Here is a 14593-nt window from a genome sequence, read left to right as displayed (position 1 = left end):
AAAACATATCAGGGCTGTCAAAATGGGAGTTAAGGCCATTGTTAATTAATTGTATACCTGATTGAAGTCGGAGACGAGAGGAAGGATAATGAAGATAAACTGCGTTAGTAGGTGCCTCGCGGAGATTTGGGTGTCTATAATTTTCTTTCCATTCCGTTCCCCTCCCCGGGTGACTGGGCGATTCAGTTTTTGGTACAGGGTCCTGGCCCCAGGGGTGTTGAATCCTTTTAGGGTCCCCTTGGACCCTCATCGGTTGTATAACAAACGAAGACGGGGCCACCAATCATCCATCCGAATTTTTAAACTTCGTGGATATTCCTGGCTTACCACCGCGCAATTTACAGCTGAAGTTTGCCCCGGTAGTCATGACCTTCGAAACGTAAATCAAAATTATGCATTTGAACGAATTTGGCGATGAAAATCTGATAATCAATACGAGTCACTACTTTGAAAGTAAAATTCAAAGACGAGGAAGTTTTCATTCCCTGGATTCTCTTGATCCCTACTGATGTAACCTTGGAGTTTAAAAGAACACAATTTCCAAGTCCCGTTGCATTCGCGATGAAGAATAACGAATCACACTGTCAGTCATTGAGTGTTTGTGCTCGTGATGACACATGCTTTTCTCATTGTCAATTATGTGTGGAATATTCAAGAGTTGGTAAGCCATCCGCTTTATTTGTTTTTGTTTTAAATCAGAAGATGCTTGACTGAAGAGAAGAAACCCGGATGTGTAGTTTAGACCAGGGCACGTGTACTCTAGGGCGGATCGGAAAAATCGATTTTTTTCAAATCCATCTGGCCCAATGAAAAAAAGTTGTGGGACCGATCAAAAATAAGGCCTGAAATTTTTGAGACCCCTAGGTGAACCCCTGACCCTCGCTCAAATGCAATTTAGGGTGGGAGGGTCGGAATTCTAAAAATATAGTATTTAATGGTCATTCCCTATAGATTTCGCCGAGTTACTGTCCTTTTGGACAAAATTTCGTGCATTTTGACGTATCTGCCACCGTTTAGCCACAAAATGCCTAATTTGAGTCCGCGTCCGCGAAGAAAATATTCCAACGCCCACGCAGCGTCGCGGATGCAAGAGCCGCAGGCCGATCCCTTCCCCTCCACGCTCGCTTCTCCCCCTCCCACGCCTCGAATACAGCAAAATTCATCCCACGCATGTTGCTAGGAGGTCGTTTATCTTTGATAATATAAATCGGAAGATGGTAGAAGGTAATAAAGGAAGCGTAGTGAGACGACTTGTCCCTTATTAGGCGCCTCGTCGGCGGTAAACAAATCGAAGTTACCAGCTTTTAGAGAAGTGATGAAATAATTTTTTGTCCGAGAACGCAGGAAAGGAGCCTACGGTCTATGAAAAGTCCTCTCGAGTGGCTATAAAGGTGTGCGAACTATAGTGACGCTTCCTTTCCATTATGTGTGTGACTAAATGGATTTAGCGGTACCTCAGGAAGTACTAAAACTTAAGGATAATGCGAATAGGTCAAAAGTAGGGTTTTTGTTAAAGTACATAACTCAAGCACTTTTGAAGGAACATTTGAAATTATGCGATATTTTTGCGTGTAGGTAAGTGCAAGAAGGAGCACAAGGTCCCCCAATGAAGAATTATATTGAGAGACTAGCGGACGAAACTAAAGATGATGGCTGCTGGATTGAGTCCTAAAGAAACTCGACAACTGAGGGGAAAAAAGGGAATCGTCGGAGAGCGTTGAGTCAGCATCGTCAATTCTTGTATGGTAAAATAGTATCAAATATTTTCTTCATCAATTCATCCGAAGAAAATTAAACTGAAGAGAAATAATCCGATTTTTATCTCTACGTTCCTCATGAAATAAACATTCAGGACTAAACTCAAACAGGAACTTCTGCGGGGAAAATGCGTCTGCTAAATGTGATAGAGCGATATGCAAGAACCAAGAAACAGAAATGATCGTCCCCGCAACTTTAGCTGACGCAAAAATCATAACTTCGTTAGGTACATCCAATGTAATGTACCAGAATTACTAACGTAGACAGAAAAAGATGCTAATTATTATGAATACGAAAAGAGGTATTAATGGGTGTCATCAAAGGGCTACATTTTGATGGAACGCAAGGCTATACTTTTGTCTGTTGAAAAAAGGCAAGAGGACTTATCAATCCAAGTTTAGAAGGGAATGTGTGGTGTTAGTTGAAGAACCAGGGTCCCACTTTTGGGGATTTGCCATCCCTGTCGGAGGATTAGCAAAAGTTATACAATCTGCGATTCTCGATTTCTTTCCGAGTGAAACTTAGATAAACAAAATAAAAAAGGATTTGAATGCCATGGTACCAAGTGAATACCGCACAAAAAGGAGGCATCATCCCTCTGCTACAAGCATAATTCCAACATCCCTTGCTGTGTGAGTAATCTCTTCTCGGGATTTCCACCGGGTTAATTTTTCCATAATGGCAAACCTTTCAAGCTCCGACTCGGGGCTCATCATCAGGGATAAATTTTGTTGAATCCCGAGAAGAGTTTACCCACATTCGCCGGGAAAGCATCAAATCATATTTCATCACTTAAAGAGGTCTATTTGCTAATTGCACTAAGTTGACTTAGATTTGCGACATAAACATTGCGAGGGGCAATCTAGGGACCGAAATTGCGTTTTTGCAAGGATGCGTTTGGCGGCTAATCCGAGATTTTTTTAACTGCTGGATTTTAATATCGACTTTAAGGACTACCCGCTGATGACATATTTAAGAGAGACCACAGTATATACCTATATCTGCCTGCGGCTATATCTGACCTTAGTGCTGTGGATTTTCAAAAATCTATTGATGAATGTTCAAATTTGAAGTTAAATATTTCTTTTTATTATAAATACGGTCGAGAGATTCGTGAAGAATTTCACCAAAACTTTGTTGACAACAGCGAAAGACGAGGAATGACACTGACATAAGAAATACAGATTGGAAAGCAGATAGTTGAGTAATTCTTTCGTGATTGTTCCTCCACAGACGATACTGAAACATTACATATTAGTTAGACTAGCGAAGAAAGATGCACTTGGTGTATATTTTGTTGCATTTGGGGCGTGAGAGAAGCGTGCGGGGAGGGGACGCGAGCGGTCATCGCCAAAAATCCATTTAGTCACATCTGTCGGACAATGCCGAAATTGAAGGGCATATCCAAAGTTCGCACACCTTTATAGCCACTCGAGCGGACTTTTCATAGACCGTAGGCTCCTTTCCTGCGTTCTCGGACAAAAAATTATTTCATCACTTCTCTAAAAGCTGGTAACTTCGATTTGTTTACCGCCGACGAGGCGCCTAATAAGGGACAAGTCGTCTCACTACGCTTCCTTTATTACCTTCTACCATCTTCCGATTTATATTATCAAAGATAAACGACCTCCTAGCAACATGCGTGGGATGAATTTTGCTGTATTCGAGGCGTGGGAGGGGGAGAAGCGAGCGTGGAGGGGAAGGGATCGGCCTGCGGCTCTTGCATCCGCGACGCTGCGTGGGCGTTGGAATATTTTCTTCGCGGACGCGGACTCAAATTAGGCATTTTGTGGCTAAACGGTGGCAGATACGTCAAAATGCACGAAATTTTGTCCAAAAGGACAGTAACTCGGCGAAATCTATAGGGAATGACCATTAAATACTATATTTTTAGAATTCCGACCCTCCCACCCTAAATTGCATTTGAGCGAGGGTCAGGGGTTCACCTAGGGGTCTCAAAAATTTCAGGCCTTATTTTTGATCGGTCCCACAACTTTTTTTCATTGGGCCAGATGGATTTGAAAAAAATCGATTTTTCCGATCCGCCCTAGTGTACGCGGTGAACATTTTCCGCCTTGATTATAAATGGCGCGCTTAAAGTCCGCGCGCTAGCTATCTGCTACCCATATGTTCCTCTCTACTTCGCAAATATATGGTCATATATATTTTATCGAAAGAAAACTACCAATTTCAATATTTATACTGTACGTCCTACGGATTAATGGATGTTACCGGATCAGCGGGCATAAGCATGCATAAATTCTGTAGAAATTACTGCTTATTTATTACATATCTTTAAAAGTAGGACCCCGAATGCCAATTTCTATGGAACAGATTGTACAGAATTACGTAGAGCTGGAATTGTATCTAAAGAAATATTTTTGGCATGTTCATATGGAAACTGAACCTGTGGAAATGAACTGTCGATTTCCGTATAATTCTTCACGTTTTACTCGAAATCACAGAGTTTTCGGAGAGTAATGTAGGTCTTTGTGGTGAAAATAAATTTCTATTACCTTAAAACGTAGGTTGATCAGCAAAAAGAAGTTGGCGCAATTAACAAGGTTATCACGCTATTTTTGTCGCACGAATTCGTTAGTGAGGTGTGGGACCGTATTCTCCGTCATCATTGTTGATTTTCTTCCGGGGCAAAAGCTAATAATATTTTTTTACTGTGGGTCGAATGAATCGTTTGACCGGGAACATTCCTCCCATTTCTGCTGTTCTACGGTGTCTCTCTTAATGAAATCCCTTATTTGTGGGCTTAGGACGCACTGCCAGTGAACTAACTGGTATCGATTAGAGAAGTTGCGGGTATGCGTGTTATATAACGTTTTAATTTCATCTACTTCCATTAGCATATCATTATCTACGTCGGTTGGAAAAATAGGGCGCTTCCATATCAGCGGAAATGTTTTATTTCTTTTAGAAACTCCGCCTGGAAGTGGAGGTGCCTAATGAATATAGCTTTAGGGGACATTAATAACATTAATTAGTGGGTACACATGGGAAGCTGAAAATCCCTTTGGGAGCTATGGGTGACGAGTATATTTCGGCACAAGCTTATTTATAAGGGGCAAAATATCCTTAGGAAGTCAGTACGACTGAAGTTTGAGCTACAGCTACATGAGTGAACTTGGACCTACTCCACAATGAACGAGTATCACACGTGAGTTATCGTTTTATTCCATGACCGTATAATATTATAAGAATTGCTTATTACTCTGTACAGTCAGGGGCGGTCTGAGGTGACTGGGAGCCCTCGGCTGAGTCATGATGTAACCTCCCCCGGAATATTTTTGGAAATTTCATGCACGGAAGTAGATTTTGACGTCATTCTGGCTCTTAAAAAAACTAGGTAAAAGAAAATAAAAATATCGTTTGGAAAAAAACCAAAAGTTGAGAATTACACGTTTAATCAAACTTAATAATACAAATATAAAAACTCTAAAGCAGGCTTTCAAAAAGGAATCAGGTTCTCGTTACACATCATCTGATCCTTTATTTTATTTAGAATGACTTCTTTGTATGTTGTAAATATACCAAATTATTGAAAACTTAGAATTTTGTAAGTGCAAAAAACTTTGGTTTAAGTAATTTGAGTGTTTTTTTATTACATCTTGCATATACGCTTCACGAGTGACGCGAGTGTTGTGGGGACCCTCGGCTATCGCCGTCCAGCCGATTTGGCCAGATCGCCCCTGCATACAGTACCAATTGACACCCGTTAGGCCTGTAAGCACTAGCATCGGAGCCTCTGGACATTGGAAATGAGGGAATCTTAAGGGAAAAATCCCTGGGGAATCCTTTGAGCCTCCTTGTTTCGGGGCCCTGAGGAAACTGCTACCTCGCCTTATTGATAAACCGGCACTCGGCAGTGTGCACAGAATTCACTCATTCACAGCATTGACCATGGATAAATAATCAATCGCTATGATCTTCCGGTACACCAAATTAGTTATTATCTTAGAAAATATCCTAAATCACAAAATACTCGAGTATCGTAAGAATTGCGCTTAATGTAAATAAGTAGTGGGACTATTTGACAGTCCCACCATACTAGATAAAATTGCCTACTTTTTTTATTTGAATAGGAGGGAACACTCAAAATTCAAAATTAGTTTTCGTTATTTTAAACCAAAAATATATGAATGAGAAACACACATACCAATTTTCGGAGATCAAATTCGATTTATAGCCGAGAAAAGTAGCTTTAAAAGTACGTTAGGAGCCTCGTCCACGCCCACGACGCGAAACGTATTTCTATTGCCTGACGCCGCGTGACGTCTGAACTGTGCGAACCTCATGAATGACGCGTGAGTAACGCTTGAAGAAGCCGTAAACACACTGCATTCGTGGAAATAGTGGTCAAAAGTTTATCGTCATGGCGAAACAGTGTTGACTTTGTTTTAGCAGATTCCAGAAATGTACTGTTATTATTAACAGAGACTCTGGACAATAGGGTAGTTTCCTTCATCAAAGAAAACTGAAGGCATTGATTGCGATTCGTTACCCACCATTAGTGTATTCATAATATACAAATTATTTGGTTTTAGAAATCCCAGTTTAGACGAATGGCAATGGTCAATTTTATCCTCATTTGAAAAAGGCCAGATTGGCGCCCATGCGATGCCACTCCACGCGACGTCACAGGGACCTAGTTTCTATACGATTAGATAGGAGTTTTACATCGAGTGAGATTACCAATGCATGCATGAGGCACAGAGCTCAGAGAAACATGTCTTAATAATCACCTATTAAAACTGCCTAAGGTCGGAAAGTTATCTTCGTTTGATAAGGCATTAAGAATCCTTATTTAAGCCAAGCGCTACCTGCTAGCAGGGTACTCTGCTACCTGCTAGCATCCTGCGTCGTATCAGCGCTCAAAGCCTCGCCCCAAGGTTACCTCACTTACGGCAACGGGAACCAGACTGACGTCACACGGGGTTTTCCCAGCATTCATACTTACCCGTCGCGTTTTCGCGCGCTTGAAAATTTTCACTTATCATTTAATCGCGAAAAATAGATATCGTCATTTAAAAATTTAAAAGCGTGAAATACGTACTTCAGGAGTAATAATCTTTCGATTTAGGCAATAAAAAAATATGGTAAACCACCCTATTTTTTGTCTCAAAACGATTAATTTCATTTCAATGAAAGTTTTACAAGATGAAATGTTTACAGTTTTGATTGAAATAGTAATAACGACAATTATCCGAGGTGCTTTAATTTGTGGACATACCATCGTAAAATCCTTGACTTATTACAGCTTTTTAGCTTCCGCATGTGAATTATAAAACAAAAGAACAAATCATCAAAATCAATATCTTTCCCCTCCTAGCTGTTTTCTTGCCCTTTGAAGGGAGGAAACTCGCGGCTCTCTCCGTTTCTTTCAGGCTCAGCATTCAAATTTCGTTGGAACAGCATTTTTTAAGCAGAGGCCTCTCTTTGGTCTACATATGCTCCTGGTAATTCTTGAAGTTTTTAAGATTTCTATGAAATACGTAATTTCGTATCTTCGCGGACAATGCCGTTTTTTATCAACGGAAAAAATTTCTATGTGCCTACTTTGGTAGTCTAGGGTTTGTTGACTTACTTTGTTGAGTTACTTTTTACAAATGGTTGAGAATAAAAAACTCGAAGTAAGATAGAGAAACCTGATTTTTATTTTCCGGACTAACTGCCGAAGCTTGTTCAGTTGCGCGAAGACTTCGTCTACGGATTACCGCAATAATAATTTTTTATCACAAGTCGGTTTCGTACTATAGCAAATGGTAAACAAGTGTCATCAAAATGAAAGAGTAACTCAGAGGGAAAGATATTTACTTTAAAATATCCGTAAGTTCACTTATATTTAAATCAGATTTACACGTACAGCCACTTTCAAAAGTTTTAGGATAAAGTTTTTGGCACCAATTCTGCTTCTCAAGGAAATTTATAAATAGTATATAGTATCCTTTACTCCTTTCGTAGTTTATTATTGCGCTCAGCAAACATTCCGCTTGTGAGTGAATTTAAATGCACTCCAAGGGATTGATTACTTTATAACTGCAAATGTATCATACCGCTTTCATTCATTCAGGATGCAATGATTATTTCGGGTACATTTACTGCATACTTGCACCTGTTTTCACCCTTAGTTGTTTAATACTTATTATGAGTTATAAGATTCCTTTTATGTGAACACGGAGGCCTGGTGGCCAACGCTTTGAGCGGAGTTAGTGAAGGTTGAGTGTTCGGCACTGTCTCTCATTATTATCTTTCACCTCGTTTTCTTACTTATTTATGGTATTTTACTTTTCTATAGTATTTTACTTGTCAATTGTGCTTATTTCTGCTTTTTGCGAGTAATACGATATCGTAGTATTACCTGGAGTACAAATTTATTGAGATTATGCGTTAATTTGAACTACTTGACATTTCATTAGGCTTGTGTCGAAGACCCTTTCCGTTGCAGTGGTTGGCTTTCAACGTGCAATATAGAACAACATAAGTGTATACAAAGAGTGGAAACCGGGGCAAATATGCAATAAATGCACACGAAGTAATAATTGAATCCAACATAAATTGAAGCAGAATGATATATTTGCAATTAAAAATGAAAATTTCCTGTTGAGTACGTATATATTTAAGCTCATACGAAATTTTTGCGATGTGTGGCCAGGGACAACAAAAGAAGCAATAGAAAATAAATTCCTTTGAGAAGCAGAAGTGACTTACATTAAAATGGCCTCACAAATTCTATAACAGCTTATTTCTGAAGAAATATATGCAGTCTCCGTGCAGCGTTGAACACCGCCGTCTTCGGTCTGTGTCGTCTGGCAAAACAAAAAATACTTGTCTGGTGTTTAACGAAGGTAAATTCATATCTCGGCACACAACAGTATAAGTAAGGTTTCCTCCCACTCATTTTAAATTCTCCGTTTTATCTACTATTTATTTATACTCGATATAACGTATACGACAATGCGTTCCTTATGCAGGCAATGCAGAGGTTAACACGTCATCAACATGGCGTCGCCCGGGAAATGCGTTTTTGGCGTGGAATTTAAGTTAAAACTTCAAACAGCTCTAGGGAAGAAATTACTCAGCGCTCAATGGTAAAATGTCGTGAGAGTCTTTCTTACGCCCTTTGCATTATAACTCAAACATAATATTCGGTAGTGTAATCCCTTCTATTGGTAGTACCAAAATGTGATGCTGCCACTGTCGCTCGGCAAATATCTTTTCTGGACGGCGAATATGTATTTAACGAGTATTTTGGCGCTTGAATACTTCAAGCGGATTATAATTGGTAGAGACATGTTTGTATCACATTTGTTTAGTTAAGTGTCCATAAGTATTTTAAATAGAGAAAAAGTCATTTAAATTGTTGTTTAAATGGAAAGAATAGACGGAGAACGCTTATTCACCTTTTACAAAGCTTTTCGTCTCCTTAGTAACCACTTCAATGACGATGATGAAAGCGTAGAGAGATATTTTTGTATAGCAACATAATAGAATTGGCTGATGAAAATGTGGAACATAACTACATTTTAGTTTTTTAGTCCTCGTCCGAAGATTATAGTCTGTATACCGTAGGGTGGCGCATGGGCCCGCCAGCGTTCCACGTTTAGTTGACTACGCAAGTATCACCTTGGACAGTACGGACCTTATGGAGAACAGTGTTGCAAAGCTTCCGCTCCGCCGGCAGGCATCCTAACAGCGTATGCAACCACACATAATATGGCGCCAAAATGGTTTATTTCAAAAAGGAGTTTGGGATCGCACGAAAGACGGCGTAAATTAAGAAATTTTCAGCGTAAATTACAATACCTTTGCTGCAATGTAAAAGAAAAAGTCTTTTGTTATTTTATGTAGGTACTTATTCAATGCACAAGCTGAATAATGAATAATCTGTAATGTAAAAAATAACAATAAATTGAAGGATAATAAAATTTATCGCCACTTCTGAATAAGACAAAATTTCTATTCCTTCCATATTATGCAATATTTTTTGGCTCTGGCTAGTATTACATGAAAGGCGATGTTGTATAAGACAACGATGGTTATATCAGACGGACTCGCACGGAATGGCAAGGGTCAAATGTTATCCTCATTTGAAAAAGGCCAGATTGGCGCCCATGCGATTCCACTCCACATGACGTCACAGGGACCTAGTTTCTATACGAGAGGATAGGAGTTATACATCGTCTGAGGTTACCATTGCATGCATGAGGGGCAGAGCTCAGGGAAACATGTCTTAATAATCACCTATTAAAACTGGCTAAGGTAGGAAAGTTTTCTTCGTTTGATAAGGTATTAATAAACCTTTTTTAAGCCAAGCGCTACCATCCAGCAAGGTACTCAGCTACCCCCTAGCAGCCTGCGACGTATCACCGTTAAGCCTCGCCTCAAGGTCACCTCACCGGGCGGGAGGGGGAACCAGAAATACGACGTACGGAGATATTTCCCGGCATTCATACTTAAGCGTCGCGTTTTCGCGCGCTTGAAAATTTTCACTTTTCATTTAATCGCGAAAAATAGATATTGTCATTTAAAAATCTAAAAGTGTGAAATACGTACTCCAGGAGTAATAATCTTTCGATTTAGGCAATAAAAAAATAATAGGAAACCACCCTATTGCAAATCGTCCTCCTCGGGAAGTGGGGGCCAAGCCGAGTACTTAGTCCAGCAAGGAAAGCTTGACGCGGAGTTTCTATTTGTTTGTCTCGCCTAGTCATATTCACTGTTTTTCTAACATTAATCCAAGTTTCGTCTGTGAATACAATCGTCTTGTGTTCGCTACGATATTTTTTTAGCTGCCCTAAATAATTAATTGTGCCGCCAACGAATAATATCATCCCTTTCAATAGGGATCCTTCTTTTCCCCTGCGTCCTTACGCTCAGCCTATGTCCAAAAGAAGACGATGTAGTGTTGTCCTTTTGTAATCTGGGAGATCACTATCCATATTTACCGAGCTTAATATGGATTTTAAAGTCGGAGGAATATTTTTCACGAAGGATTCATGTACCTTCCTTCTAATTCCCGATCTCACAAAATCGTTGAAAATCACTGCTCTCGAATTTTTGTAAGGCTGTCTAATTTCTTTAGTTTTTGAAGGAGTTACCAATGGACCACGGGAGCTTTCCTTTCTCACTCTGTAAACAGCTAGTGGACTCCGCGCACCAAGTAGCCTTCGAAGCTTCTCGGCAGGCCTCACTAATGCTGAGAGATTTTGAGCACCAACTGTCTTTCGCGGCTTATGAGCTTCTCACCTTTTCTCCTCTTCTTTGTATCGGACATATTGATTGGGCACGTTACAGCAGAGATAAGTGTTAAACACACTTCACAGCTTTCAAATCCAGCTGACCACACAACACTTGTTCACTCCAAAAAAATGCAACGACAAACTGAACACCTTCGTAAATTTTTCCCCCGGCCCCTTCGGCTAGAGTCGCTTCTGGTGCAGATGTTTTATGGTACCCTATGAACGGAACTTCAGGAAAAACCCAAGCCCCTTTTTTTAAAAGGCATGCACTGGAAGGGGTAGTGTTTCGCACAGATTATGAGATATTCTCTTTCTTGGTTTCTGCAGTGGGACTGAAACACCCAAGGCGGAAGCGTCTTATTTCCAAGCCGCTTGCTTACTTTCGTGTATCAATGTATTGAGATAAAAAAACTGCTGTTACGACGTTTGAGTGTTCTCTGTTTAGGATATCAAACGAAATCCGGATGTGTGCCTCACTCATGGATACAAATTCTAGACCACTTCTAGACATGCTGGAGAGCTGAAATTTGGCACACGTGCGTGGGACCCGAAATGATTCGGAGGAAAAATCCGAAAACCGGAAGTTTCCGCCACGTGTCGTCGCTAGGACGACAAAATGGCCGAAATCGGGATTTTTCCGGATACCGCCTTTCGGTTTTTATTTTACTGCGCGCAAATCGTGCGTGCTACACGAATCGTTGTTGTTTGTTTAGAAAGCCAATGAATGCTGCCACGTACTTATGTATTGTTTTAAGTTAATTGTTTAGTTTAACGTCGCAAAAATGGCGTCCAAAAAATGATTTTTTCGGAAACATTTTCATACTTTCCGCTGCCATCGACCTAATTTTGGGTGTTGCACAACGAAAATGATTATTATATATGCTTTCATGATTCTCTATTTAACCTTGGCAACAATATGTTTTGTCACCATTGGTTGCCGAGAAAAAAATTAAAATATGCCAAAAACCACCAAAAAGTACAATTTCCAAAAGATTAACACAAGATTTCGTCCAGTTTTACACGACCGATTTCGTTAAGACTTAGTATTTACATAATACTATGCATTTTGTTTCATAAAATTAAAATTTTTTACAATATTGCCATCGATAAACCAGAAAAAAATAAAAAATGGCGGACACTTCCCATTCTTTCCCGGGGGTTCGTTTACTATTTAACGTTATACAGGCGATAAATTTCCGTCACACGGACTGTTGTTGTATATTATGAAAGCCAATAAATGTCGCCACCTACTTATGTAGTTTTTTAAGTTAATTTCCAAATTAAACGCTTTCAAAATGGCGTCCAAAAATCTATTTCTCGGAAAATATTAAATATTTTCCACTGCCGTCGGCCTAATTTTATGAGTTGGACAACGAAAATGATTATTATATATGTTCATAACATCGTCTACGAAATTTAGGTAACAATTTTCTTTCGTCGTCCTTGGTTACTCAGAAAAAAATTAAAATATTCCGAAAATCACCGAAAATTACGATTTCCAAAAGATTAACATAGGACTTTGTCAATTTATACTTCACCGATTTCTTTCAAACTTTGTAGTTACATACAGCTATGCATTATCTTTCAGAAAACATAAATATTTAATAAAAAGTTTTATCGATATAACAGCGAAAAAATAAAAATGGCGGGCACTACTAATTTTTTTCCGGGGAGAGATTTACTTTTTATTGTTTTACTCTCGAAATATGGATGTCATAGGGGCAACTTCTCTTAGATATGATAGTAAATGGATGTGACCATATAACATCGTCATTTTTAAACCCCCTGAAAACCCCTAAAAAATTAAAATCTGCACATAAGTAGCCTTTTCGGGTACTTTTCGTCACAATTCCGCCGCATTTCCAAGCCTTACCACTCATCGCTACGGAATTGATGTGGACGATTGATAACCCCTGGCTGTAAAAACCTATAAACCACCGGTAAACCCACATACACCCCCCAAAAAATAAAATTTTGCATATAATTCTACCTTTTTGGGTACTTTTCGTGACTACTCCACCGCTGGTTCTTACCCCAACGACTCATCCCCACGGAATTTATGTGAACGGATGGTGACCGCCAGGAGTACACACATATAAACCCCCGGTATCCCCTGAAATCCCCCCAAATGTAAAATGTGCCATTAAGTCTCCTATTTGGGAACTTCTCGCAAACATTACGCCGCACTACCCGTCCCCTCTGAGCTCTAGATCCAGAATGTTTGGTGAAGGCGGGCCACCGTAAACCATTCGGGAAAAAATACCAGAAAACCCCCGATCACCTCCTGGAACCTCGCCGAAAGAAAAAATAAAATTTTTAAATTCGCCTTCCCGAGTAGTTTTCGTCAGAATTTAGCCGGTGCCACTACTACTTATTAAAACCCCCGATAACCCCGGAAACCTCCCAAAAATTTTCTAATAAATCGCCTCTCCGGGTAAAAGAATCGTCAGAATTCCGCCTCTATTTCGGACCCCTAGGACTTATCAGCACGGAGTTTATGAGAACGATTTGTGACCACTGGTTTAACACAAGTATAAAACCCGCGGTATTCCGTTGGAACCCCCTGCAAAAAATGAAATACTTCCCATTAAGTCTTCTTTTATGCGTACTTGTCGCAACTATTACTCCGCATTGCACTACCCTTTACAATCATCGCTACACAATCACTGTGAAAGATTGGTGACCGGCTGTATAACACATTGAAACCCCGAATCCCCCTGGGCACCCCTCTCGGTGGAGAAGACCATTTATGAAGACTAAGCGGAGTAGCCGCGGGAGGCTCTTCATCCCCAAGGCGGAGAAGACGTTCCGAGGAGTAACTGGCGCAGGTGAGGGGGAGCTTCAGTAACCCCCGGGGGACGAAGCCACCACGATGTTCAAGCGGCGCAGCCGCTGTGGGCTCCATCCACCCTTGGGCGGCGAAGCCGCCTCTCAACGAGGAACGGCGAAGCCATTCCGAGGAATGAGAAGGGCGCTTCCCTACCCCCTGGCCGGCGGAGCCGGCCCCTATCTGAGGTGAGATTATTCAAAATAAAATTCTTCGAACGATCACAAATGTAGACGGCGAAGCCGGAACGGGCGGAGCCCCTTAACGAGCGCGCGTAGCGCAGCGAGTTGATATATACATTTCACAGTATGTATTGACAAAAAACTCCTTTTCCGCCCGAGAAATTTTCCTCTGCGCGCAAGAAAAAGCAAGAAGCCCGGCCCTGCGGTGTCGTAATATTTTTTCTTAAAATCAAAACCTTGTAACTCCCTTCATAATTGATGTAAATTAATGGTTTTTTCACTAAAAATAACTTTGTAGTTTTCTTTCAATTTGATACGCAGCATATAGGCACCTACGACGTAAGGAACGCAAGTTAGTAAGCAACTACATTTTACCTTGCAAAAATCAAATTTTTCTTGTCCTAAAGGGTGTTACGTCGGCATAACAACATTTTAACTCAGTTATTGTACAATCAGTGAAGACCTTCAAAGAGAAAATAGTATGAAGAATTTTGTGCAGAAGATTCGATTCAATACAGACAACGGTTAGGTAACAATTGCGAGAAGAAGATAAAGTAAAAAAATACACGTTTCTA

General features: G+C 40.2%; 1 protein-coding gene across 1 annotated transcript in view; it reads left to right on the top strand.

Annotated features, from left to right (window-relative positions):
- The first annotated feature begins 4848 nt into the window (after positions 1–4848).
- Positions 4849–14593, top strand: part of LOC124159783 (pickpocket protein 28-like) — a 58923-nt gene continuing 49178 nt past the window's right edge. Inside the window, exon 1 of the mRNA XM_046535702.1 lies at positions 4849–4927. Within this exon, the coding sequence (XP_046391658.1) occupies positions 4911–4927 (17 nt within the window). The 5' untranslated portion in view covers positions 4849–4910. The remainder of the gene's footprint in view (positions 4928–14593) is intronic.

Source organism: Ischnura elegans, chromosome 1 (genome assembly GCF_921293095.1).
Source record: "Ischnura elegans chromosome 1, ioIscEleg1.1, whole genome shotgun sequence".
In the NCBI taxonomy this organism is placed as follows: Eukaryota; Metazoa; Arthropoda; class Insecta; order Odonata; family Coenagrionidae; genus Ischnura; species Ischnura elegans.
The sequence above is the reverse complement of the archived record's forward strand: the minus strand, read 5'-3'. Positions and strand labels throughout refer to the sequence as shown.